At 44.9% G+C, this 27975-nt stretch overlaps 2 protein-coding genes across 2 annotated transcripts; one reads left to right on the top strand and one right to left on the bottom strand.

Moving 5' to 3' along the window:
• The first annotated feature begins 248 nt into the window (after positions 1–248).
• On the top strand, positions 249–5051 carry LAMTOR3 (late endosomal/lysosomal adaptor, MAPK and MTOR activator 3). The gene is made up of 7 exons (XM_058024526.1): positions 249–288; positions 511–563; positions 724–758; positions 1410–1468; positions 2252–2385; positions 3458–3521; positions 4196–5051. Exons 2-7 carry the CDS (start codon positions 555–557, stop codon positions 4267–4269), a joined length of 375 nt encoding a protein of 124 aa, XP_057880509.1. The 5' UTR covers positions 249–288; positions 511–554; the 3' UTR covers positions 4270–5051.
• Positions 4635–27185, bottom strand: DAPP1 (dual adaptor of phosphotyrosine and 3-phosphoinositides 1). The gene is made up of 9 exons (XM_058024525.1): positions 27118–27185; positions 18530–18652; positions 15260–15393; positions 12447–12577; positions 11108–11155; positions 10805–10867; positions 8746–8831; positions 8131–8218; positions 4635–7172 (listed from the first exon to the last, which is right to left on the bottom strand). The coding sequence occupies exons 1-9, from the start codon at positions 27162–27164 to the stop codon at positions 7122–7124; spliced, it is 771 nt and encodes a 256-aa protein (XP_057880508.1). The 5' UTR covers positions 27165–27185; the 3' UTR covers positions 4635–7121.
• Between the last annotated feature and the right edge of the window lie 790 nt (positions 27186–27975).

The raw sequence follows: 27975 nt of genomic DNA, 5'->3' as shown, positions 1-27975 counted from the left end.
ATTCAAAAGCAGGGTAAATAAGTAACACAGGGGAAATAGTGGAAGAGTGGCAGTAACTGCTCGGCATAAAAACACCTTTGCTCCCGGTTGCTGGTCTCCTTTAACCAAAGCGCTGTGGTTTGTTTTGGTTTTGGTTTGTTTTGCTGCCGGGGCGCAGCGGGGCGGAGGCGGCGGGGAAGCGGTTCCGGGGCCGGGAGGGCGAGGGCGGTGCCGCGGCTCATGTGACAGCGGCTCCGAGGGGAAGCGGCGGCGGCGGAGCTGTGCGGGGCGCGCCGAGGGCGCCGACAGGTACGGCGGGACGGGCAGGGGGCGCCCCCCTCCCGGTGCGCGGTGGTCTCGGCCCAGCCGAGTGCCCTTCCCGGCGCGGCTGTACCACGGCGGCGGGGCGGGGGGTGGCGGCCGGCCGGGCCTCGGGGACGGAGAGTGCCCTCCCCTCCCTCCGGCCGCTCCCCTCCTGGGAGGCGGTGGCCGCGCCGCGGTGACGGGGCCGCCTCTCGTCTTGTCTCGCAGGCCCGCGGAGGTGGCGGCGGCGGCAGCAGCGGGCGGGCCCAGCCATGGCCGACGTGAGTGCGGCTCCGCGGGGCGGGCGGGACGCGGGCGGTGGCTGTGTCTGTGGCGGGGGTGGGGCCGGGGGATGCCGGGCCGGGCCGGGCCGGGCGGGGAGGGAGCTCCGGGGGTGCTGGGGGCGGCCGTGAGTAACGCGCCGCCCGTCTCTGCCCGCAGGACCTGAAGCGGTTCCTGTACAAGAAGCTGCCGAGGTAACGCGGGGCCGTGCGGGGCGGGCGGGCAGGGCCATCCGGTGCCAGCCCTCTGCCACGACAGGGACACTTCCCACCAGACCGGCTTGCTCGGTGCCCCATCCAGCCTGGCCATGAATGCTTCCAGGGTGCGGTATTCACAGCCGCCCTGGGCAATAGGGCACTATTCCAGTATCTCACCACCCGCACAGTAAAAAATTTCTTCCCGGTATCTAACCTGAATTTCCCGGTCTTCAATTTGTACCCATTACTCCTTGTCCTGTCACTGCAGTTCCCGATGGAGGGTCCCTCTCCAGCTTCCCTGCAAACCCCCTTCAGATACCAAAAGGTTGCTGTGAGGTCTCCACCCAACCTTCCCTTCTCCTGGCTCCGCAGCCACAACTTCCTCAGCCTGCCTTTGTAGGGGAAGTGCCCCAGCCCTCTTATCAGCTTCGTGGCTTCCTCTGGACTTGCTCCAGCAGCTCCATGTCCTTCTTATTATTGGGGCCACCAGACCTGTACTAAACAGAACAAATGCTAAATTAACGAGGGCATCCGTTTTTTTCAAAGTTTTCCCCTTTCTTGCACATTTGTTCATCCAAAAAAAACCCTTTCCTACTAATTACTGTGTTTTTAAAATGGTGTCTCTTCTTCCCTTTTTGTTCTTTTCAGCGTTGAAGGTCTTCATGCTATTGTAGTCTCAGATAGAGATGGTGTGCCTGTTATCAAAGGTAACTTCAGCTTCTTGCTGTACTCTGCAGCTGAAATCCTGATGGAACAGCAGGGGTTGGAGAAGTACAGAAGAGTCTTCTGGTTATGTCGAATACCTGAATATCCCAAGTGGTAGAGTTAAATTGGACTTTAAGTAGAAGTTCAGTAGTTGATTATGTACCTCTTTAAATATATCCTTTTGTTTGTGCCCTCAGTAACTGTAGTCCAAGGAAGTGGTTTTTTCCTCTGTGACAGGGATTGGAGTGCTCTAAGGTCCTGGTATCTTTAAGGCCTTCACAGGCTGATTGATACTAAGTGGTAGACGGAGCTTGGCAGTGTTTTGTTGGCTTTTTTGGTACTGTAGTTTTTATGTTCTGCAGTCCTTATTTCAGATGTTTTTGGCTTGTGAGTACAATAGTTTAAGGATACAGAGTTTCAGGTATTGCAGATTTATTTTGTTCAGTGCTCCAGAGTATTCAAGCACCCAGCAGAACTTGCACATCATCACCTGTCTGCTGTCAAGTGACTGTGTGCCAGTAATCTGTTCAAAGGCTGGAATGGGTGCAATGGGACATGGAACCAAAGGAACATCAGCACAGGCATCCTAAAGGAAAAGGATTAAAAAGGATCATAGAGAGAGCACTAGATGATGTACAGCTTGTGAAAACTGTTTGGTGTTCCTGTGGGAGTACCTCAGAGGTCTTGCATGTTTCTCTGCTTCTGGCAGAGCACTGAGCTGGATGAGGGTTGGGGTGCAGTCAGAGACCTCATGTAAAGATAAGGATTTTCTTGTTTTGTTCCAGTTGCCAATGATAATGCTCCAGAACATGCACTGCGACCTGGCTTTTTGTCCACCTTTGCCCTTGCCACAGATCAGGGCAGTAAGTTAGGACTCTCCAAAAACAAAAGTATCATCTGCTATTACAATACCTACCAGGTGAGTAACCTCAGTGTGCCCTGTCCTCAGCAACATGAGCTGTTCTTGCGTTACACTGAGCAAGAGAAAGAAGGTTATTTAAGCTCTGGTAGATTTTCACTAGGCTGCTATTGAAGTAATTTTGATTTATTTCTTACACAGCTTTAGCTAAGCCTAAATTTCACAGTATTTTTTAAACTTCTGTTACCTTTCTCATAACTTGAGATTTACTTGTTGACAACGGGAAAGTGTAGTAGTTCTGAATTTGCAGGAGATGTTGCTGATATGCTCTTCTGAATCTTTTATGAAGGGTTTATGTTCTTTTTTATAAACAATGTTTATAACTAGTGACACCTAACATGAATTAAAGCACATGCAGCCTGCTTCATAGCTAATGCTGCTGCCAGTATGACTTTGAGGTAAGAACACTTCTAAATACCACTCATGTTTTTCACAAATAAATTGATAATTTGTGTCCAAAAGTCCATCATCTACTACATTTCTGCTCCTTCACAAGTTCCGGTGGTCCTGAGAGCTTTTAATTATGGCTGCAGTAAACTGGCCAGCTGTTTAGCCTGCAGTGTGTCAGGCTTTGTTTGGAAATAATTGGGTGAGTTAGTGCCTTGCTTTGACTCTCTTGATGCTGCTAGCTTACTGTTGTACCCATGGTGCCGTTTCCCTGTAATGGAGGAACAGATACTCCTGTACAGGGAACAGCAGTGTAAAACAATAAACCTGCCTGCCCTCCTGTTTCCCGTGGTGGGTGTGGTCTCCACAGTGTAGTCTGCAGGGTCTGCAGCTGAGGCAGGCTTCTGGTGGACAGCACTCTGTAGAACAGACTGGAGGTGGAGGGAAATGCCAGGTTTTCCATCTGCAGCTCCCTGTACTGTAGTGTAAGTTCTGTTGGTGTTTTTAGCCATGAATCTTGAGAAACAGGTACACTGAAAAGTCACCTCTGTGGCCCTTGCTCCTGCTTGTCCTTTAAACTGAGGAGGCTGCTTGTTGCAGAATGAATTTTTGTGGCAAGCATTCATCAGAGCCCTGGTGTGCACAATGTGTTAGCTGCTGGCTGAGCACTTCTCTCTCCTTGCAGGTGGTGCAGTTCAATCGCTTGCCTTTGGTAGTGAGTTTCATTGCAAGCAGCAATGCCAATACAGGTATGTCTGCACATGTGTTGTAAAGATTGCAGTATTTTAATAATTGAAAATAAATTCCCTGAATTCACTGCAAGCTGTGTTAACTTTGTTACTGCTGTGAATTTTGTCAGTGTATCGTGAAAGGTGTGAGTAGAAATTGACAGATTTTAGGTGTCTTGCTGGAGTTGTTATTCTTCTAGAAGCATATTTCTCCTGTGATTACCCTTGCCCATGCTGTGTGGGCAGTACTGTGCTGTACAAGCCAGCTGTTGGGTCTCTTTCTGTCAGTCAAGTCCACATTCTGCAGGAATGTGTGCAGATTTGTCTTCAGTTCTGTGGGTGGGGAAGTCATTCAGCCAGGCCCTAGCCTTGCTGGTGAGGACATTGGCTAATGAATGTGAGCAGAAGGGATTTAGTTCTGGTACAGCTTCTTGGGCCACAGTAGCTATGGAAGTGGCAAGGCAGTAGTGGGGCAGAGTTGTGCTGCACTGGGTGCTTCTTTTAGTGCCAGGGACTGCAGACACCCTGCCTGGGGGTGCTGCCCACTATGCACAGGAAAGTGAGAGCTCACATGAAACATTTCAGGCTTTGAAAAACACTGCCTGTGACTTGGGAGGGGGAGGGAGCTGTGGGCTTTGGAGAGGGGCTTCTCAGTGATGCTGTTTGATGGAACATTGTCTCTTCTCTCTTGCCAGGGCTGATTGTAAGTTTGGAGAAGGAGCTCACACCCCTGTTTGAAGAACTGAGGCAGGTTGTTGAAGTTTCTTAACCCGACGGTACAGCCAGAGTGCAGCATTCCTCTGCAGCCCAGTGGACAGAAAGATTCAATAATCATCAGTCAAATAACACGTCTCGGAAGAAATACCACAGCTCCTTAGTATACTAAGTAAGAGTAAATTGTACATAGTACTGAATCTGAAATGATCTACTAGTGTGTTGTAGGTGGATGTTACTTTAGGCCATGCTTCTTGTATTGTGCAGTACTGGAGAGCCCACCAAAATAGCTCCCATGGAGTTTAGCTCAGCCAGCTGAGCCAGGCCGGCGCCATGCCCTCGGCTCCAAGGAGCGACCCACAGATCTCCTGCCTCACAGGGCACGTGGCACATGGCAGGGGTGTGCTCAGGCTGGCCACCACTGCCTGTGGGAAGGCACATCAGCTGGAGGGAGTGAGCAGAGACGTGCTTGGAGGCATTGTGAGAGCAAGTGTGATAGCAGTGATGTGTCGGTACAATCAATGTCCCAGCTTCCTTACACGGGGGGCACTTTGGCAAGGGAGTGCTACTAATCTGGATGCTAGCTGCATCCTGCTTCCACTAGGAAGAAAGCTGTTTCTATGGAAGCTATTGCTGTAGGGATTTTCATGATGCCTAGCTAAAAGCACCCAAACAATGTCTCACTTCTTCATGGGGTTTTTTGTGTAATATGGTTGTGAAGATCTCATGTCTCATAGTCTTTGTGTGGGTTCATCACTGGTGACACTCTCAGCTTATTTACCCTTAGGTTTTCTTAAGTAAATAAATATAAATAAAATACAATATTTTTAAATGACAGAGCCTGGTCCACTCTTCTGTTGCACTGTAATAACCCCACAGCACATCTGCTTATCTCTAGAGAGAACAGGTCTCTTAATTGTTTGTAAATGTCCAAACTCCATGAATTATACACTGCAAACTAACCAGTGTGTCTCTCAGTTGGGCAGTAAGGATACCAAGTCCCAGGGCAGAGCAGAGATCCTGTTGCTGGGGGTCAAGCCTGTGTTCTTAGCCCCATCCCTTGTTCCCTCCCACGTCCCCTTATGACAGCTGCCAGGCACTGCAGGTCTGGGGACAGCTCTGGGCAGGTCTGTGTGCCAGGCTGGGAAAGGGGATGCCATGGCCCTTGCTCACACCTCACTGACCTGTGGTGCATCAGGCAGGATGGGGGGAAACAGTGGTGCTGGAAATGACAGCTGGGAGTTCTTGTCTCAAAAAGAGATTACAGCTTGTCAGTCAACCCTTTTCCATTTAAACTAAGCTGGAATGGGACTTTGGTTGCTGGTCATTACAGAAGCAGCTGGAAGGTGTGTGTATTTCTGGCAAAATGTGTTTGTGTTCCAGCAAAGGCCTCCCCTTGCTGTTTGCTTCTGTTCAACCCATCTGTCTGTGACGGCTTCCAAGGCCACCCAAGTGCTGTTTCTTTCACTGGCTTCAGTTCGTGACACTGTGCTGAGCTTGTGCCCAGTGTTTTGTGAGGCAGCCTGTTGCTCTGAAAAAGGGAAGGCAATGTTTGTGGTTTCCCCACAAGCTCCATTTCCATGTTCACAGGACACTGATCCTGTTGGAGAATATAATCTCTCTCTTCCCTTTATGCAGCCTCTCTCTCACAGAAACTCAGCCAAGGTTTTTAACTAAATGGGAGATGCAAGTTTGTTAAAGCTTCATTAAGGGAAAAAGGAGGACAAAGCTTTAGCAATACAGTGCAGGAATATAAAAGACCTGTGGTAGATTTATAATGACATTTTATTCAGAAAACAGTCTGTATAAAAATATTTACAAATACTTTGAATTTCTAAGTTGAAATAAAATGCTATTTATATGTCCTAATTTAGATTTTCTTTCTTCTTCCAATGTGCTTTTGCCTTCCTCTTCTGCACTCTTCTCCCAGCAAAGGCAATTATCAAACACCTTCTGCATGATCAATACCAAACACAGACTGCAGTGTTGCACAGCAGGAGAGGTTTGCAGATGCTGTTTCAGCACAAATTTGATTGCTATGCAGGGAGAGAGGGTCCCCTCTCTTTGCCAGCCCTCGGGGAGGCACAGAATTGCTCAGGGGATCTTGCAGCTGGGTCAGTCTGGTCTTGAGCCTCTCCAGTCAAACTTTGCTTCCAAAATGTAACACCTATTTAGAGTACAGCACCAACATCATGGGGTTTCACTTCTTGTCTCTCTAGTGAGCCACAGCGCTGTTAAATGTGTGTCCTATGGTTTCTCAGAACCCTGGTTTGTATACAGGTGTGCTTACATGATGCTGCTCACCATTACCTACAGGTGCTGTTTGAAACAAACATTCCCTTGTAGCCATCACTGTGGAATAAAGCTAAACCATATAAAAGTTTGTTTGACATCTGTCACTTTGAAAAGGCCCTTGAAATACTACTTTCTGGATTGCAATATAGGTACTATTTACAAAATGTAATTCTGTCATTTTTCTTTTGGTTTAAAGCCTAAACAGGTAATAAAAAGATATTTAATGTTTCCAGAAAGGACCTATTTTAAATAAAAGGTTCAAGGTTACAGAATATGATACCAGTGCTTAGTTGTGATGCAGCTTGTAATAAATTAATGAGTGCTCTGAATAACCCCAAAAGTTTTCAACAGTGCCCATTTCTGTGATTAGGTGGCAGGAGTTTGAATTAAGTGCATTACAGGCATACACCAAACCCACACTCTGGCTCTGCAACCATCCCCACGCGTGACTCGGCAGCCCCAGAGCAGCCGGAGCTGCAGGATCCCGTGTGTGCAGCGCTGTGAGGGGCACAGACAGCACTGCAGACCTGAGGCTGCGCTCTGGTAAGCAATGCCTTCCTTCCCTTGGGGAGAGGCAATTCCTGCCCGCGCAGCAGGAGCGCTGGCACAGCGCTAGGAACTGAGGGTGGCGCTGCGCTCCTCCAGCTGCTTCCGTATCTGCGACTGCAACAGAGAGACGGCCCATTAATGACTGCTTGGCTGCCTGCATGTGCATGTGGGTGAGTACAGCCCACCCAATTCCTGCAAGTTTTATAGGAAGTAGTGCTTTCAGGCCTTTACATTGTCTCCTCATTCCTGCCATCATGACCCCAGGACATGCGGTCTGGGCTGATGATCAGTATTGTTTACCAAGCATATATAATGACATCCTTAGAGATGGAAGTAATTTTTTTCTTACAAATGAGTGTGCCTGTAAAAGTGCATCCCAAAAATGCTGAAGTGGGTTTGCAGAGTAATACATTATGCCCCTGTGCATGGCACTGACGAGGCCACACCTCGACTGCTGTGTCCAAGTTTTGGGCCCCTCAGTTCAGGAAGGTGCCTGATGCCAGAAAAGGGCATTGGAGGGGAAGGGGCTAGATTGTAAGTCCCACGAGGAGCAGCTGATGGAGCTGGGGGTGTTTAGCTTGGGGAAGAGGAGGTTCTGGGGTGACCTTATCACTCCCTGAAAGGAGGGGGGAGCCAGCTGGGGGTTGGTCTCTTCTCCCTGGCAACCAGTGACAGGATGAGAGGACACAGCCTCAAGCTGTGCCAGGGGAGGTTTAGACTGGACATCAGGAGGAATTTCTTCACAGAAGGGGTTGTTGGACATTGGAATGAGCTGCCCGGGGAGGTGGTGGAGTCACCATCCCTGGAGGTGCTTAAGAAAAGACAGGGTGTGGCTATGACAGTGCCACAGTGTCTAGTAGACAAGGTTGTGACTGATCAAAGGTTGGACTCGATGACCTCAGAGGTCCTTTCCAACCTAATTGATTCTGTGATTATGTGAAAATGCATATTCCATTCTAGCTGGTCTGGCAGCCAGAGCAAGTTCTCCCTGTTGGAGGTGCTGAGAGCTGTAGCCCTTGGGTGCCCCAGTCCTGGGGGGCTGTGCTGGCAGTAGCAGCACACATCACCTTACCAGCTTCCACCGCAGGATTTTAATCCACTCATCAGCTTCTATCCCCGTTTTTGCACACAGGTAGTATGTCCTTAGTGGGAACACTAAACTGCAAGCAAACAAAGCTTTCTTAAGTTGCTAGAACAACTGGCAGTTCTCCCCAAAACTGAGCCCAGCTGGCCTGTGCCAGCAGTTGCTGAGACAGAGCAGGACAGGGAGGCTGAGCTCCCCTTCAACCACCAGGAGGGAGATTAACCAAGAATGGGTGACAGCCTTTTACAGCCCAGGGTCCTTAAGGACAAGGACCCTTCTAAGGATAAAAGACCCACATTTGGGGACAGAAGAGGTCACCATGTCACCTGTATCAGTGTCTGACCCCAAGATCCATGAGTCTAGGTGATGATTATAGATGCTCACAGAATTAGAAATGCCCACTACACATGGGCCCAGCTTTTGCCAGGAGTAATTTGGCAAAGCCATGTAGGACTGACAGAGATTGTCTGACAGAGAGAGACTTGAGAGTTAGAGGATGAGCAGGGTCACAACCACCAAAGGACATTTCAGAAACACACATTGTTTATATTTCAAAATTCCCTTTGAACTTCCAAGCAACATGGAGAAAATCCTGCAACCTACCAGAAACAATTGACTCTTTCCTGGGAATAGTCAAATTGCACAGCTGAGCATTCAGTTAAGTCAAGTGCTCGAATTGGTTCCGTAGCCTTGAAGAGAAAATGTTTTAAAATGTGGGCACATGAAAACAGAAGATAAGGTTATCTCAGTTCATCTTCAGTGCATCTAGACTTTTACAGGCACCTCCACAGGTTTTTCCAGGCATAGTTACAATGGCTGTAACACTATAAGCACAAACTAGCAAGCATAACATCAGTGATATGATACAAAGCGAGCTTAATGCAAAAAATGCAGGGCTGTTCACATCTGGACAAGCAACAGAGGAGGTGTGTGAATGTTTGAGCTACATGGAGCTGCTGAGGGTTTGGCCGATGCCTTGTAATGTGACTGACACAGCAGCAAACCTGGCACCATTTTCAGCCAAAGTTTACAAAGACAAAGGCATGGGTATGGGGGCCTATCAGACCAGCCAGCTGTTGGAGATTGAATTAATTCCTAAGTGCTTTAAATGGATGAAGCTGGGTCAGGACAAATGTAGAAGTAAAGCTAAAGTAGTGCTTGCAGCAGAAGTGATAGGTTTGGCTGCCTGAGAAGCATGTGTGCACAAACAAACACACACACACACGCACACACACACACACACACACACACACACACACACACACACACACATACATGTGTGTGTAAAAGTTTCTTTGGGTGAGCTCAGGTGCAGGGATTGTGTATAACAGCAACCCATCTCCCTCAGGAGTTTCATTCTCCCTAAGTGTGAGAGCTCTTCCTCCATTTGTTTCAGCCTCACATTGTTAAGGCCTCAGAAGAGACAGCTGAATTGCTTTCTGCCCAAACATCCTTAGCTGTTTCCATGGTCCTTCATCAGGTGTATGGAGGTGTCTGTTGCTCTCTCATCTTCCCTTAATATTTTTGCTGACTCAGTGGCTGCTAGCAATACCCTACATCAGAAGAAAGCCCCTTGGGCTGTGGTGTGATACCAAATGCTATCCCAGGGTAAGCTGCAGGCTGCCCACCTGTAGGTCCCTGCAACCCCACAGCAACAACAGGAGTGCCAGGAGACACTGGAGCTGCTGCCTGGAAGGAGATTGTAGTCCTGACAAACACAGGAGCCCTTCTTGCCTGCTAAGTCACTAATGGAGTGCTGCTTTTTGAAATGCTATCCTGCAAACTTAACTCAAGTTGTCTTGAACTGAAATGAAAACCGGTGGAAAGCTCTGCAAAGCCATAACTGTTTAGAAATGGTAATGTTTGGTGAGAGAAGGCTCTTGTGTCTGCTCTTGTGTAAAAATCTGTTAGATGCTTGAAATGGGGCTTGGCAGAGGTGAACAGTGTGGATGTGTTTATGAAGGAACTTCAAACAGAGGCATTGTAAGGGCAAAGAAACTCCAGCTGTGTTTCTTATCTTTACTCAGATCAAGATAGAAATGGAGCAGCAACTGTAAGGACGCTGCAGATTAATCTTTGTCAGAAGGAATTTTTAAATGAATAGTTTTTCATGTATCCTGTGAGACCACTTGAAAGAAGAGGATGAAATCAAAGAATGCAAAGGATACTACCAGTATTTTCAGAACTATTTTAGCATGCTCTCTGTCAGGTTGTGTCTGAGCTACAAATAAAGGTTGTGTTGTGCTGGTAGCTTAAAATCCACTTTACAAAGCAACACAAAAATGTATTCTAGGCCAGGTTGGGCAGGGCTTGGAGCAGCCTGGTCTAGTGGAAGGTGTCTCTGCCTGTCTCCACCAAGAGCTTGGAAGAAGAAAATCTTTGAGGTCCCTTCCAACCCAAACTATTCCATGATTCTTTGCAAAAAATCCCTGTAAACTCTATCCAGTAGCTAAGACTGGCAGAGCACAGTAAACATAAAACTTACTTTCTCTTGTTGAAGTCATCAGCAAAACTGACTTTACTTGACAGGTTTGACCCCTCTGACAGTTTGGGAAGCTTTAGCTTGGAAAGCTGTGATACAGATGTGAGAAGCCAGAGAGACAAGGAGGCTGCAGCTGCCTGTGTAGATGTTTAAAAGGTGGAATTGTTGTTTCCTACTTACTGTCTGGTCTTTGAAGTACTTCAGTTCATTCCTATGCAGTGTAAACCACCTTGTTTTCCAGTTCTGAAAGATCAAGAACGAATGGTAACTGCTTTGGGAGAGTTTAGTCTAAAACTTCTTGGGGAAAGAAAAACTTTCAAAGCTGCTGGCTTGCCCTGGTTTACAGCTGTGTTTTGTTGTTGCTCAAAACACAAACTGTTCCTCTCTGCAGGGAAATACAGGTGGAGCAATTTCAGCTCCATGTTGTCTTTAGCTTATGTGGGTGATCATGGGGCGGAAGCAACAAGTAAGAGTTTTCCTTACCTTGACTATTTTGCCTTGTTTTATCAAATATCCTTCTTTGGTACCGAGCTGTGAAGTAAGAAAGAAAGAAAGGGATTGTGGTTAGAGGCTGAGCTCTGCTTCCATGTCCCACATCCCCCTCTTTGCCTACATTGGGAAGATGCATCAGTTCTTTGGCAAACTCCCCAGAGCCAGCTGCCCTCACTTCAGTGCTCCCCCTGGGCTGATGCAGCTGTCCTAGGGTGAACACGGAGCAGCGCTGGCTCTGGAGCAGCCCCCAGGCTGGAGCTCCTGCCCTGCCCTTCTCAGCCAAACACACCACAACAGCTCAGTCACTCCTCATTTGGTGAAGCTGGATGGTTGTCCCTGTAGGTGTTGTGACCAGGAGCACATGGGGTGTAACTGACAGTGGAATTATCCCCAGGAAAGGCTCCTCAAATGCAGCCAGGGGAAAGTGCTGTTTTACTGAGCTGCTCTCTTCTCTCAACCAGGCCCATGCTAGACAGGAAAAACCTGTGATGTTCAGTGTGCTTTTGGAAAAATTGGGGTTTGAACTGTTTCTCTGGCATCATGAGTGACATGTGGGCCTTATCACTTCTTAGGTACTGAAATTCTCTGTAGGGACCTGGCTGTGAGATCTCTGAAAATCAAAATCTTGCCAAGTTACTGCTTGTTCTTGAAAAAATATTACCTTATTATTGGTGGTATGTGGAACTCAAGCTTTCTTGGAGGTTAAAGTGTAACTTGGTGATGAAGGGTTGGTTGTGAGACACATCAGAAGTGGTTCTTCTTGCAACTTCATTAACCCATATTAACATAATTCTTCCTCTTCCCCCCCAAAAATACAGTATATAATTAAAATACTTTCCTCTCTGTTCAGAGCAAACTGTTCTGGAGAAACCACCTGTCTCACTTAGACGTGAGTTACAAGGGATTTAGAGACTCCAACTGCTGTTCAAGTGAGTCTCAAATGTCAAAATAGGTGGCCCAAATGTATATGAGGATTTTTTTTTTTGTATGCATTTTTAAAAAATTCACGATAATTTTAATAATGATTATTCTAAATAAAATATTCTAAAAGACAACGTGAGAATGAAAATCTTTCACAGATTCTTTGTTTGGATAGTCAAACTCACCCAGGTTTTTCCGGGGACAGCATGAAGTGACAACAATTATAAAAGCCTTTATTTGCCATGGGCCTGTACTGAGCAAGTCTGTATTTGCTTTGCCTTGTTTGGCAGAGACTTCCTGTATTTACAAACCCACTGAGGGATTAATAACCAGTCCTACTCCATAGCTCACTCCAACAACCATGCTAGGCTCAGGCCACGAGCACCCCTCCCACCAGAACACAACTTACTGAGGGAGCACTTGGGACAAGGTCACTTTCTGTCCTCCCTGTCTGCATTGCAGTGTGAACTCGGACAGACTCATAAATGGAGGGTTCCTCCACTTGCCGTGGGTAGGGATGCTTCAACACAATTAAAGTTCCTGGACAGAAAAGAGCAGGAGTCATCCATCTGGCAAGTCCAGCTTAGAAAATAACTTGTCAGTAGCTACAACTCTGAGGAATGGTTAATTTCACCTTCCCCTAAAATTAAAAAGGCAGCTGTGAAAACTGTAAATAGATGGTACCTTCTCAAACCTTTACCCTTGCAAATGCTTGCATGAAATCCCTTGACTTTTTAAGTTGCTTTCCTGCCCCAGAGGCTGGCTTGGAGGGTGGGCAGGATGCTAAACTAGACAGGAGGCACAGGAGTCATGGGGTTTGCCAACATGCCACTAGCTGGTGCTTAAATCACCTAATCTGTCAGAGCTTGGTTACAGACTTCCTAACAGTAAACCCATGTCAACTGTTCTTACCACAGCTCTTCCCAGTTAAACTTTTCATTGCAGACATTCTTCTTTTTCTTCAAGTGAGGTCATGTTTATTGCCTGTTCCCTGAAAAAAACCTGCATTCTCAATAGTGAATGCATTGTACTTTTCAAAATAGTATTTTTGTACTTTTAGTACAATAGTACTATTGTATTTTTCAAGAACATCCTTGAAATAGTAACTGCTCCACCGTCTAACTCCATTCTTTAAAAATAATGTCACAGCATTTCAAATGCTGCTCCATTTGCATTTTATGCTGATATTGCAGCTCTTAAAGAGGAGGGATGCTAGAACTGGAAGCAACTTGAACTTGAAACCTACAGATGTATGAGTAATTTAAAAGTATTCTGCAATGGGAGGGGATAAAAAGAGAAGTGGGAAAATTGTATTTGAAGTAACCAGCTGAAATCTGTTTGCAGGCACGGGGGGTGTATGCAAATGGGATCTTTTCAACTTGCTGTAGGTGGAAAGTCAACATTAGTTTATTTCTATCTGGCCTTGCAGAAAAATTACGCTTTACCATTTAAAATAAAATTGAGAACAGCTCCATCACCATTCCAGAGAAACTACTCCTGAGCTGTTGCACAGAACCAGGGTATCATGATCTGTACACCATGGATAAAAAGTTTCATTGCAGAAATGGAAGGACTAATATAACGTTTTTTACAATATTTGTTTTCTCTGTGGATTTTTTTTTTGCCTCCACAAAGACAATTTTACAGAATAATCTGGTACTTATACACAAGATTTAGCAAAAGCTGCACTGTAGCAAGATTATTCTGCCACGTCTGCAACTGCTGATGCTTGGATTGGAGTTGACTCTGATGAGCCCCTACCTCATTTTTGACAAAACATGGTTATGACCCAGGAGAAATTTGACACCTGTATCTGAAGGAATATTGCCTGAGTGTTAATTCTCTCTTTCCCTGTACTGTTTTCCATGGTATTGTAAGGTGGAAGGTTTCTTGATATGATATCCAAATTTTTTTTTTTTTTTTTGTAGCACATCTGACTTAGAGGTTTCACAGAGCCAGTAGAATCTGATTAGGAAACCTTAAGGTGACAAGTGTTAATCTCATCCATCAAGATCAGATAAAACCAATATATTGCTTATTAGTGTCTGTAACACATACAGTGAAGGAGTGAGGAATGGGGAAATACAAGTTTTATGTCATCTGAAATCTTTACAGGGCTAGGCCTGTGGGTGCATGCTTGATTTCCCAGGAAAAATAGCTCACTGGCACAGATCATACATGTGGGAGCTCTGTGTTTGAACCACTCTTGAAAACAATTTAAAAAGAGTGTTTTGAAAGATACAAGTGCCACATTGAGTGTAGAAGAGCATTTTTCTTGAGGGGAGAAATTGGCAAAGGAGCCCTTGAATTTAATGTTTGGGTTAGCAGAGTACTTACTGGTGCAGATTTAGTGTGTGACAAGTTACAGTTATTGCATGTGCCAGCTATGATTTAACTGGGCTCTTGCATACATAATTAGCACTGCTCTGAGTTATTTGCATACACTTGCCACAGAGGACACTGAAGTTTTGGGATTAACTTGTACTGACATGTCCTCCTCTCTTACACTTGAAGCTAAACATAAAACTGACATTGCCATGATAATATCCACTTTGTTTCTCCAGGGATTCTAGCCTGATGGCGTTCAATTCTTGTAGGAATCAAGTTTAATATTTTGATCCTTTAATTCAGGCAGCACACTGGTTGTTAAAGAAACCTGTGGTCTTCTCTCTCCTCTTAAAAGCAAGAAAAATCACTGTGATGGCAGATGGCATCAGCATGGTGATGGCATTGCAGGCAGGACAGGAGAGCTGGTTAAAAACACATTCCCTACAGGAAGGAGGAGCATAACACTGTAGGCTCCTTCCTTGGACAAATAATTGTGAGATGAAACCATTTCAAGTCACTTTTCTATTTATTATATTGGGGGATTTCAAGTTCATAGATGAATATTTATTTCCTCACTATCACTGTGCTTTGGTTTTGCTGGTTTTGAGAATGTTCTAATCCTCCTGGTATTTTGAAATCCTCCTTCCTCTGAGAAACTGAAAGGAGCTCACAGCCCTGGTTAGCAAAAGCCCAATAAGCTTATGTGTGGTTTATCTTCAAAGAACTTGAAAGACTTTTTGAAGTGGAATTGATTTAGATACAAATACAAATGTGAATTAATGAACACTTCAGCAGAAGATCTATTTGCTAGCACAACAGAAAAGATCCTTTTAGTCAGATCTTCGTGAAGCATGGCTACAAATGTGCTCACACACACAGTATGGCTCTCCTTACCTGTTTCACTTCCAATTAAAGGCTGGTTTGCAAAGTGCATGACCAATTCTTTCAAGCTAGAAAATTCATTAAATCCAAATTTGAATGAAGTTCCTGTGTGCTCAACATGGAAGTGTTTCACAGAGTCTTTACCCCTAAAATAAAAGAGAAAGATTTGTGAAGACATAAATGCCAAAGGCATTTTGCAGATAAAATCCTTAAATAGCATCTTTCACTGCAGGGCCCCAGGTCACAGGCTGCCAATCACTGTCCTAGTAGTAATACTACTGCCATTACTGTCCCTCACTAATACTCAACACAGCTGAAAATCAGAGTATGAAAATTAGGGATATGAGATGATGAAAGCCTAGAAAGGCCAAGTTGGTTAATTTAACTCTTGCATCAACAAAAAGACTCACAAAAGAGATTTCAAGCCTTCTGCCTAAATAGGATTAAATCCTTTCACCTACTGGGCTTCAGCCTTGAGGGTGTACTCAGTATGTGTCTTGCTCTTCAAGTAGCATCCCAATCTCACCGAAAAGGTCTTCTGTTTCCCTTTGAAAAATAGGCTGTCTCTGTTTTGCACCCAAACAGGTTTAATAACCTAATTTTAGCAGTTGTTTGCTTTGTCTCTGTATTTGGATGATTGGTTCCACTAGGATGGGCACTGACAAACATGAACCTGGGTCCTTGTTCTCTAAGGGAAGTGACAGCTTTTGTTTATGAAACCTGATGGCATTTAGAGAAGTGTGCAAGGTCTCACTTCCTGGGTAGCAATTATTTTGACTTCAAAGGACAGTGAAGCACTTATTGCAAGTATTTCTCCAGTGGAAAAGAGACTTTTGTTAATGTTACTAACACCCAATGCAAACTGTCTGAGCAAAAACTTACACAGCAAATATACTGGAAAAGCGTGGTGAAGAAAATTAATTATAGCATCTCTTTCATTGTTTATTGCCACTTCCAAAGAAGATTATGGTTTCAAACTGGTATTTAAAGATTTATCTTTGAGCAGTATTTATGGTACTGTAGAAAACAGAAGGTGGCCTCTGTGGGCCTCCCACATGTTTTGTGCTACAGTAAGCTGAGGCACAACAAGCCAAGTGCAAATGCTCAATGCCAGGGAAGAGCTGCTGTGACTCTGCTGCAATTACAGGCATTTCCATATTTTTGTTTAATTTCTCAAGACAATGTTGCAATGAGAGCAAATTCTACTCTGCTTCCTACTTCCCTTTCAAACTGGGGGAGGGGATTTCAGGGAATAAGTGATCTCTCTTCCTACAGCTGTCAATAAAAACCTCAAGGGATGGCTAAGCAGTTTTTCCTTGAAAAACCCCAAACTATAATCATGACCAAAGTTCCTTGTGAGGCTGAGGCAGAAAATAAAGTAAAAGCTACAGAAGATATTTCAGGACAGAAGGAAAAGGACAGCTAGAATTGCTGAAGTTATCTTTTCTACAGAAATGTATCAGAACAAAACTGAATTACTTATTCTACTATTAACTTTTAATATTAGTCCAAAAACTGAGAGAAAACATAACATTAACCAGTAGAAAAATTGAAAAACATTTTAAAATCAAAATCAGTATTCAAAGGAGATGTAACAACAGAAACTAGCAGAACAGAATAAAAGACCAAACTTCAGACAGGGCTATTCAGTTCATATGGTAATGCAGTGAGAAATTCTCACTACATGAAGAGCTGAACAAGAGATTGGAATGGGCCTGAAACAGACTTTTGTAGGTCTTCTAAGGCTAAAATCTAGTCAAGCAGCAAATTTATTTTCATTAATTAGCACTTGTGTTTCCTATTAAAAGAGCTATTTAAATTTTGGTTTATTACAAGAAGTTGTTTCCTGAATGCCCTTTAAAACTACCTTCAAGATACATATATACATATTTTTAATTGACTGAGGTAGTTACCTCAAATAATGCTTAACATTTTAAAGTAAAAAAAATATATTAACCAGAAAAACAATTTTTTTTTTTTTTTTTTTTTTTAAGGAAAGCTATTGCTTATAAATGCCACTGTTCTTTTTGGCAACACTTCCACTGAATTCAGTCATTGCTAGTCTGAATACTCATTCTGTAACATCACCTGCAGATCTGTAGGTCACCCTTTGTATAAATGGCTGCCTATAGTGGAAATAATTTCAACAGTGTGTGTATAGGCACACTTGCTCCTAGATCTTCTGTCAGAAGTGGGTCAAAGACCTCATTGTTGCCTTTCCTGGGGAACAGGGAATGTGCAAATCAGACTTTCCTCAGCTCCCAAGCAACTGCTCTTCCAGATTGTAACAGCTCCTGGTACTGAACATGCAGAAAGCCACAATCTCAAGGGCATATGCTGTGCCCCTGTCAGGGGTGGAAATAACCAGCAGCATTACACTGCTCAAAGTGACTTTAGAAAGTTACTGTGATTCAGCTGAGTTGTGGTCATGAATTGTTCAGAGCCTCACTTTGCAGCAGGAATCAGCTTGCATGCACCAGTTTAAAATTTGGGTCCAGAGGCTGCTTTTATCACACAGTTGTCAAAGATTACAAATACTTTTACGGCTGGTTACCTCTAACCAGCCAATGTGCAGGGAGTACCTTGTGTGTCTAATGCATGTGTGCTTAGGTTTCCTCAATAAAATGTTGTGGCTTCTCTCCTTCTGGGAGACTCTTTAAATGTGATTCCATAGTGAAGTAGCCAGGCCAGACTTCCTCTACCCTGTATTGGCTGTGTCCTGAACAGTTGTGTCCTAAACTGCTGTAATTGACTTCAAGGCCCTGGCATTGATCACTCACAAGGTGCTATTCAGTTTAGTCACCCAGACTTGGCTAAGACTGAACCTTAGCACAGAACAGAGGAGTAAACCAGCCAAACACTTCATCATCCTTCAGAGGTGATGGTTCCTATACAGGGATTCAGAAACTAGTAAGATTAGCACCTGTTAAGTGTTTGCTGCTGTCCTCATCATAAAACATTTCTATTCCCACCAGCTGTTTCTTAAGCTCTTTTAAATGACATGCAGATTTTTATCATGCAGACTGAAAATTTACAGCCATTCTATAGAATTATGTTTTCTATCAATAAGATTAATTCATAATTTGGAAAAATGAGAGCAGCTGTCAAATCCAATCAATTTTTTTTTCTTCTAGCAAAATGTCATTCAGTGGGATTACACCAATAGGAATATATTTCAAAATAGTTTCAGCCCTAGGGAAAAAGAAAAACCTGTAATGTAAGGGACATTCAAACATGGAAGTAGGTGCAGCATTAGATTAGTTCACTCTGTCCATAGCCTACCTTACAGAGAGGGAGTACAGATCTTCCCTTTCATTGCTCTTCCTCAGAAGATAGCTCCCGTCCTGCCCGTTGGAGAGCAGCAGCGCTTCTGCTGCGTGCCGGGTGAGATTGTCATGGTACCACCTGGGGAGACACAAGGAGACACAAGATTGTCATGGTACCACCTGGGGAGACACAAGGAGACACAAGATTGTCATGGTACCACCTGGGGAGACACAAGGAGGCACAAGATTGTCATGGTACCACCTGGGGAGACACAAGGGGTTACAGCATCCTTCACTCCGGTGCCGCTTTTTGGAGCAGGGTTAGAAAAGGCAGTGCTAGTTGCAGTCCTTCCTCTACAATTTTGAGTTACCACCCTCTTCACAGGCACTCACAGTTTACACAGATCTGTGCCTTTTGCAGTGGCCATCTTTTGACAGAGTTAAAAACCTATTTTTCCTTAACACAAAGTTGTGTACAAACAGCTGAGTGTTCTGCTGGATCTAAAAACCCTGCCAATTCTGCTTGCATGAGCAACAGATTACCCAGGTCTGTGCTGATAAGGTGAAAGCAGCTTTGGGGGGGTATAGAGAATCCTTTGTCTATTTTCAGAAGCTGCACTTCCTGACATATGTATGTTCTTTGGTACACATCCCCTTCTGGGCAAACAGGCAGTGCCTAAACTCCTCATGAATTCTGTATTTCCTTCAACGTGTCTTCACTGACAAGAACTGCAATTAAACGTGCCTGCCTAAGCTTAGAATTAAAGGGAAGAAAATTAACTGACAAAATGTCAGTGAAAATTAAGATACCTTGCCATTGTTGCCTCTTGGCCACCTGTGAGCTGAACAACAAAAGAAAATATCTAAACACTGTTTCAATTTATCTTCAGTGAAAATTAACTTCATTTTTATATAAAAAGTTTTGAAAGGACTTCACAGGGAGAAAGCCCTGCAAAGAAGTCCAGGAAGTGTAGTTTATAGGTTTCCATTCAGAATGTTCCACAATGGAAACACTCAATTTTCAACAAGAGACAAGGATCTCACTAGAAATGAGCCTGAGCCCAAAAAGCTGGAGCTGTAAAAGGTTGGAGCTGAAATCCTGCAAGGCACGTGATAATAACCATAGCCATGCACACACACAAGCCTCTGGAGCAGAAAGAGGGAGGGATAATACACCCAAGGCTCTGCTGGGAGCAAGCTTCCCTTGCTGTGTATGGAGTGGTACCATGTCACCTTTCCCTTCCTTTTAAATGCCTGCAGCATTGGCAGCAAAGCCTGTCACTGCTTCAGCCAAAGAAACACAGTTCCCCTGAATGCAGAAGTGCCATGGCAGCACTTTCCACAGCTTGTAACCTGGCAGTCTTAGAAATGAAACCAGGTGTAACTGTATCCTCCTTCTCCTTAGCTGTTCATCCCAAATTTCCACCAAACTTGGCACCTCACACAAAGCTTTAGCTCTGGATTTGGACGGCTGCCTATTTGAAAGGCCAGCTGGCTGATGAATTGCTTCATGAGAGACTCCAGGCTGTTAACCCAGAGGAAGAGAAGATCCATGTGAAACTCAATACAGGCAGGGCATTGCTGCTTTGGCTCTAGAATGTGGTCCATCTACACAGTAGAATAAAATAATGAATATTTAAAGAGTCAAAGTGTCATCCTCTGGAACACCTGTCAGCCAAAATCCGCTTTGGGATTAACTGCCCAAGTAAGGAACAGGCAAAGGTCAGATCACTCCTGGTGTGGCAGGATGGTCCCAGCATGGCCAGACCTGCAGCTGAGAATGCTGCACTGTGCTTTGGGTGGGATTTCCTCACACTGGTTGGCTAACTTCTGTGCAAAAGAAGCAGATGTTGAGAAAATCTGAGTGGTCATTGTCAGAAAGGAAGCAGATTTAGTTTGATGTTGCTCAGAACTGTGCTGTTACCTTATTTCCAAAAAACTTTACTAAACTTTTGAGAGAGAAGTCACTTAAGTTTAAAAAATGCTGTGTTTAAATTCACACTCTCTTTACACATAAAAGACCAGTGACTAATGAAATGTTACTACTATGCAAAAAAAAAACAAAAACAAAAACATAAACAAACCAGAAACCAACAATAAACCCCTCAATTGGGGAAATAATGTTGTTTGAAAGCACACTTTTAGAACTTAGCAGACAAGGCTGTAGCAGTTTCTTGCCTAAATATGCTGTCTCAGACAAGAATCCCTCAAATGTTACTATGTTCCTCTTCTTCAGCTCAAAAAATAGAAGTGGATGGGAGACAGTAATGCAGATCTTGGTGTCAAAGGGACTGCTACATGTAGGTTTGGGACTTTTCTCTTCCTGACTGTGACAGATGGTTTGATCAGGTTACTTTGATATTCCACTGTGAAAATGGTCACACAAACTTTGTTCCAATTGCATAAACATAGGTAAAATATTAAAATGCTGAAGAAAATTTAAAATTTGCATGACATACCACTAGGAAGGTAAACAAATACTCACCTATACAGTCTGCTCTCACAATCAAGCCTGAGCTGACAGTACAAGTAATTTGGAAAATTGAGAGCAGTTGTCAAATCCAATCCAATTTTTTTTCCTCTAGCAAAACTAATCCCCAACGTCCTGTGATTAGACACTACTAGGTATACTTCAGGTAAATTAAAGTATTTTTCACAGGGAGAATCCTTCTATTTATGTCTCAGAAAAAAGACTTTTAAGCAGTTCTTTGAAATTAGTAAGCAATTCAAGATGGGATTTATGCCTCATTTGGCAAAACTGTAAAAGGCAGACCACCTTCAGGTGAAGTTCAGGTTGTCTTCTGAGTTACACTGGGGCAGGAAACAGTTGATACAAAACACAATACTGTATCAACCTTCATGCTGTCTTAAAACAAGACATAAAGGAAATTAAAATGCTTTACAAACACCCATCTCCTTGAAGCCCCTAGAAAGTCCTTCATAAGGTGAATTGTCTTAAATCTTCGGTTTTGAAGATGCTGGATACAGTTGGATAATTGGGATGTTTCTGAAGGTCCCTCCAAAAGTCACCTTTACAAAGTCTTGTATTCACTACAAAACAAGTCCAGAAATCTGCTCTATACTTTGACACCTTTCAGACTGAAAGCCATCAGTAGTGTAAAAATTGCCTGAGGTTCTTGATTGAGATTTCTCTGAGAAACACAAGAAGAAAGATGAAATTCTTTCCTTGCTTCAACCCCACTTCTGGCTGCCCTTAGCCTTGTACACCCTCCTGGTATGTATACATACTTCTGGGAGGTTTCTCTTTTCTAATGATTTCATTTCTTCTATTAATAAAAAAAAGTGTGGTCAACTTTTTGGGGTTCCATTTCCACAATCTGACTAGCAATCTCAGGCTCAGAGTTTATAGCTGCCATCATTTATCCATTCTTGTTCCTTTAACTTCATCCTAAATGGCATTAAATCTCTTTATCCCACCCATGTAAGCATGCTTGTGTTGTCACTGTGTGTGGCTGAATGGCCATGCCATCCTTCCTGCTCTTTGGAATGGCCAGTGAAGGCACGTCTTAGGGTGGGCAAGCACAGCCAGTGAGACCACTTTTGCTACCCTTTGAAAAAGAAACCATTTCCAGACATCAGCCTATTGTTTATGCCACACTGCATTGGTGATGGCATAGAGGAAGGACTTCACTGATGGCTTTTACAGGAAGGAGAAGGAAGTGAAACACCCAGTGCCCGAGAATGCCCAAACTCATCAGAGCACTCAGCCTTGCCCTGAAGATCTGTTCCTCCAGACAGGATGCACTCATGCTAAAATCTCTTCTTTGGAAGACCTCTCTGTAGTTAATGCAGCACCTAGAGCTACCTACACCATGGTGAAGATCAGGAATACGTTACAGCAAAGTCTGGGGTGGGAAACTCTTTGTTCAGGTTAGAACATCATCCTCAAAATGTTCATTCATTCTTTAACAACCCAAGCTGTTCCAATGAAAAATGTTAATGAAACTTCATTTCTGTGTCCCCTGCTGATGAGTGCCCTTAGGTATGGCATCTATCAGTTATGATAATGCTGTTTTCAAAGCAAGCACCTGGATCTTTTGCAAAAAAAAAAAAATAAAAATCTGCCTGTGTAAATAGGGGCTGCTGAATAAACTTGTAGCTGGCATCAGGTGGATAAACGTTTTAACAATAACAGAATACACAAGGAACACAAACACTCATCCATGAAAGGGTGAATGCTGACTTGCATAATTCTCTTCTGAGCCATTTTAATGTGCAAATTGTGTGACATCCAGTAGAAACACTTGCTTTTCTTCCTCACAAAAATGAAAGATAGTAGCACCAAAAGAGAGCACAGCTGGAAGTTCTGGCTGCTATTTGGTGCAAGTGTTTGGAGTGAAACTCTGCAGCATGCCCAGCTACCAGATGAATGCAGTAGGCAGAGGCACACTTGGTTTTTGTGTCCTTATCAGATGTTCTCAGGCAGGTGTAGCCTGGATAGAATCAGAAACTGTGTGCATGTTTGGCTTGCTTTTGTGGAAAAGTCAGGCAATTCAAAGTTCCTTCTGTGAAGCAAGAAGGAGATTCTTGGTGTTCAGCTGGGTGAGCTGTGCTCTCTTTTGGCGCTGCTATCTTCCCAGAAGCCCCCTCACCTGCTGCAGCAGGGGCAATGCTGCTGGTGCCATGTGGTGGGGGGAAGCACTTGGGCTCTCTGAGCTGCAGGAGCCCAGCAGGAACACAGCAAGTCTAATTTATCCTTTGTCCACCTCTGAAAGGTAACAACAACCCAGGCTACTGGGAAGATGAGCTCCCAGGAGGACTTCACTCCCATAGTGCTCACAGCAGTTATTTGCCCTCAGTTGCTTGACTGGAATTTTTGTTGTTTGTTTGTGGGGATTTTTTGTGGTGGTAGATGTTGGCAAGTTTTATGTTTTGTTGTTTTGGGGTTTTTTTATTTAATTAAATATATCTTCTACCACAAGGAGTTACACTTTGAAACTATATTCTAGCCTCAAAGATGTATTCCCACTCTTGTTAAAGCAGTAGTCCCCAGCACTGCTCGATGGAGCACATGGGAAAGCACTGACTTATCTCCTCTGGCTGGATGCAATGCTCTTCACACGCCTGTGCTCCAAAAATGACTGTAACACTGACTCACTAGTTGTCTATTTTTGGCACTCTGTATTTCACCAACTTCCAGCTCTTATCTGTCAAGTTTAGTACTTTGGGATCTTTAATTTTTTTTTCCCTAATATCACACCCTAGAAGCATTGCCCATCATCTGAAAATTGCAAAAGGGTTCTCTGTACCTCACATCACTAAAAGTGAAGTTTTGGCCATGTTTTTAATGGTGCATGAGTTGACAGCTCTAGAGAATCTCCAAAAGGGCAACAATGCTAAGACAGAAGTTACAGATGTCAGTCAACCAAATTGGTATTTTTTAGACATCCTTTCAATGTGTTACACTGAAATTCACAAATCTGTGTAAAGTACTTTGCTGGAATACAAGGAGGCCATTATATGGGGGAAAATAATTTTAAAATAGAAATAAGAGGAAATAACATCATTGTATCCAGTCTTAAGGTTTGTCTTCTAACTGTAGACTTTCACTAGTTCATCTTCTGCTTTTCACTTCCATTTTCACTCCCCCTTCTTTTAGCTGCCTTCATTCTGATTTTCACCCATTATCTGGCCCACTTTCTAGTCACTTTAATTTTTATCTTCCTTAAATTATAAAATAGAGATAAAAAAATTCTTATGACCATTTACCCTGTTCCAGTCTAACATGTTCCTCAGTTTCACAATTTTATTATCACCTGATCTAGGCCTGCGGCTTAATTTTTCTTCTGTTGCTAAAGCTAAGCATGGAATGTATTGTCCAGCCTTACAAATATCACCTGTCATGGAACTGTCAGACCTGAAAGGGCATAATAGTTCTGCTGCAAGGGGTGACAAAGATTGAGTTTGGACTGTAGAAGGAAAAAAGGCTACAAAAATTTGTTTTCTCTCACCCTGTGCCTTTCACTTCTGATAAACAAAGCGTCACCCAGACTAAGCTGTATTGGGATGGGAGCTGTGCTGCCAGAGCCGCCTGTAATTACCGGGATGACGGGATCCTCCACATTCTCCCCTCTTGCGCAAACAGCCGCGCAATTCCCCGCAGGCCGTGCTCAGCCACGGAGCTCCACACTGCTGCCTCTGGCTGCGCCTCAGCTCCCACAGCAGCAAAGGCACTGCCAAAGGGACTGACTCCACCAATAACCAAAGAGCCCTTCAGAGGAGAATCCCTCGGTCAGCTTCCTTCTCCTTTTAAGCCAAGGTGCTTATGTCTCTTTTGGCAAACTTCAGTGCTCCCTTTAAACATTTTGGTAGATTTAGGGACAAAACTAATGGGTGAGACAACAAGTTTTTAACAACGTGTTCTGCTTTTGATCTTCCTCTTCATTAAGCATTAGGTCCACTTATATACACGTCAATACAACGAAGCTGACTGTAATCTGAATTTTCCCGACAAGTTTCCATTCTGTTGAGCAGCTAACCTGGTAAACTACCAGCATATCCTGGTACTCAGCTTTTTCTCTTAAGAGTAAAGTCCTTCCCATTTCACACTTCTTTAAACCTTATCCAACTTCTTTGATTTTTGTACCAGAAAGCAGAAGCTTTAAAATAAACTGCTTCAAATTCCCCCCCAAAGATATGTGAATGTTGAAGCTGCTTCTCATTTGAATGACCATTGTCTCTGCTGGACACACACTCCTCACCAGGACTGGGTGCTCAGTTGGGCTGGACTCTGCATCAGCTGTCAGGGGAGCTCTGCACTGTGAGAAGGGGGCTAAGTTTAGGATGGAAAACCCTTGTGATGACTGAAAATTTCATTGTATGGTCTGGAGAGTGATACACCTATTTGTCACAGCTGAAAAAGTATTTACATTAAGAGATCTTTCAGATTATGCTACAAGAATGTCTGCTGCACGAGGGCTTCTTTTTGCATCTTTAGGCAAAAAAAAAAAGGGAAGTGGCTTCAGTACTAGGTGAAAAGAAAGGGCCTTGTTTAATAATTTGAAGGGATTCTTTACCTGGCATTCCTTATTCAACTTTAATGCATTTAACTCAACGCACTTCCCTGAAGGAGATGCTGAGCGTTCTGTGGAAGGGTGAAAAGTTTAGGTTTTCCATTGAAGTGGAAGTAAAATAAAGAAGGTACACCTTTAAAAATGCATATTTGTAGCCTTCTAATTTGTACTCTTTCCTTCTTATGGATACCACATTAGGTACCACATCAAGCTCTATTTCTACAAGACTGTCTGTGAGAATTAACTCCTTGCTGCTAATAGGCACATGTTCCTGGCATATATTAACTCAGACCACATTGTAGAAATCAGTAAAAGTCTGGTAATTGGGAGTCATGCTTCCCACAACAGCTGCAATAAATTTTTCTTTCCTTCTTCCCTGTAGACTCTGTTTTAGCATGAACATAATCTTACAGATGTATAGAAAAAGTATAAAATGGCTACTCTGGGTACCACTGCAAAGTGACTCCCACTGAATTTCGTACATGTTAGGTGCTTCAGTTTCCAGGCATTTCATTAAAAGTTTTTTTCAAATATGGGAAAGTAGCACCAGTGTGGAGATAGTGAACAAATCTGAGTGCAACAGAGTAGGTTGGAATTACTAAGTGAATAAACTGCAAAAATAAGCAATGAATCGGTCCGAATCCACAAATACTCGGGAAGCAAAACACCCATGCTTTTTTCATCAGTTCTTTTTGAATGCAGAGCTGACACCAGAGCCCTTTTGCTTTGTCAGAATGATCACTGGCCTTTCTTCTGCCTTGCCTCCCCTCTGCATTGCTGCCACTGCTCCCGCTCTGCCTGTGCCCACCCGTGCTGCTCCTCCTGCCCGTGTTTCTCCTCGCCCACGGCACTGCTGCCGGTGACAAAGGGACCCAAGCCTTCCTCCTGCAACAACCAAAACTAACTGGCAGAAAAACTGGGCGAGCCACATAAGACAGGGAACAAGGTCTGTTGCAACCTTCAGCCTTCCTTTTTGCTCCCGGGCTTTTGCTTTTCGGTGAGCATGGTGTCCTCGTCACCGCGGCTGTGACTTGTCCGCTGCTGTCCCTCCTGATGCTCCGGGCACCTCTGGGAATCCTGCAGCCTCCCGGGGCCCAGCAGGACAGCAGCTCTGCAGAGCCCAGGCCCAGCTACAAGGAGGCAGCGGAAGGGACGGCACAGGGAGGGCAGGGATCTGAGGGCAGGTGTGGATTTGGTGCTCCCTGGAGACGCAGGGAAGTGGCACGGCACACCCTGGGCTCTGTCCCATGGCGACGGCTTCGAGGCCACAGAGGTTTTCCGAGGGAAGGTGCACCCCTGCCACCGGCTCCCCACTGCATTCGAACCGTGTGCCCGTGCTCCCGGTTTTCTAACTATTCTTTATTCCTCCGGGTCCCCTGTGCCAGCCCATCACCCCCATCCATCGCCGGGACGAGGCGCTGGGCACAGCACCGGAGCGCCTGGGCGGCCTCGCTCAGACAGACCCGCCGTCCCCTCCCCATCCCTCCCTCACCAGACACCGAGCAGCCGGAGCCGCAGCTCCCGCCCCGCCAGCCCCCCGGCTGTGCCCAGGGCCCCGCGGTGCCCTTACCCGAGCGCCAGCAGCTCCCGCTCCAGCGGCTCCCGGCGCTGGGCCATGCTGGGCCGCTGCTCCGCGGCGCTGAGGAAGTGCGGCCCGGCACCTCCCCGGGCGGGGCCCGCCCCATCCCGGCCCGGCCCCGCGGTGAGACCCCGGCCCTCGGCAGGAGCTGCCGGAGCCCCCCAGCTCCCAGCGGTGCCCGGCGTGGCTCCCATGCTGCTAACACACCTCGGTGTATCGCCAGAATAATTCATACCTCCCGTTGCTTCAACCTGTCCCCCCCAGAAGTTCGTATTCCCAAGCGTTTCGTTGTCCGCTCGTTTTATTCCCGCAGTCAATCCATGAACGCCCCTCTCCTCTTTTGTGTCCGCCCAAGTGCTCAGCGAGGAAATCTGTGGAGGTGAAATTTGTGGATCATTCTGTAAGTGCCAGGTGCCCAGTTCTGTCCCCAGCCAGCCCCCAGAGCCCAGAGGGGCTGTGGCTTACAGCTTTCCATGGCCCTGCGCTGGATTCCCTGGGAAGGGGGATGCTGCTTGCCCAGGGTCTGCCCCGGCACCCGGACCCGCCGATTCCCGTGGGATCCTCCGTGCAGGCTTTGAAGGGGTCACGCTGTCTTTCTGAAACAGGAATAGGAACATAAACTGCTAGGAATTTACAGCTTCATTCCTTCTTTGGAAGTATCAAGAGGACTGAGCTTTGTGGATGAGAAATTTCTGAGCATTGTTTGGTGTCTGTTCTTTCTAATGCTTAAACGATCTCCTGCAATACTAGAGGTTATTGGTATTCCCTGATACTTCATGGACAGTAATTATAATAGGCGTGGCAGATTACTTAGTGATCTTTTTTGACAAGAGGACAGGACTCCACAAA

Source organism: Melospiza georgiana, chromosome 5, assembly GCF_028018845.1.
Source record: "Melospiza georgiana isolate bMelGeo1 chromosome 5, bMelGeo1.pri, whole genome shotgun sequence".
Taxonomy (NCBI): Eukaryota; Metazoa; Chordata; class Aves; order Passeriformes; family Passerellidae; genus Melospiza; species Melospiza georgiana.
The sequence above is the reverse complement of the archived record's forward strand: the minus strand, read 5'-3'. Positions and strand labels throughout refer to the sequence as shown.

Bases quoted from the DNA above. Each gene is read 5' to 3' on its own strand.
- LAMTOR3 (XM_058024526.1), top strand. The intron at 759-1,409 runs GTAACGCGGGGC...TGTTCTTTTCAG, and splicing joins CTGTACAAGAAGCTGCCGAG to CGTTGAAGGTCTTCATGCTA. The intron at 2,386-3,457 runs GTGAGTAACCTC...CTCTCCTTGCAG, and splicing joins GCTATTACAATACCTACCAG to GTGGTGCAGTTCAATCGCTT.
- DAPP1 (XM_058024525.1), bottom strand. From the start codon at position 27,164: ATGGCCCAGCGCCGGGAGCCGCTGGAGCGGGAGCTGCTGGCGCTCGG. The intron at 18,653-27,117 runs GTAAGGGCACCG...GTGTCTCCCCAG, and splicing joins CGGGAGCTGCTGGCGCTCGG to GTGGTACCATGACAATCTCA. The intron at 10,868-11,107 runs GTAAGGAAAACT...TTGATCTTTCAG, and splicing joins AACAAGGCAAAATAGTCAAG to AACTGGAAAACAAGGTGGTT.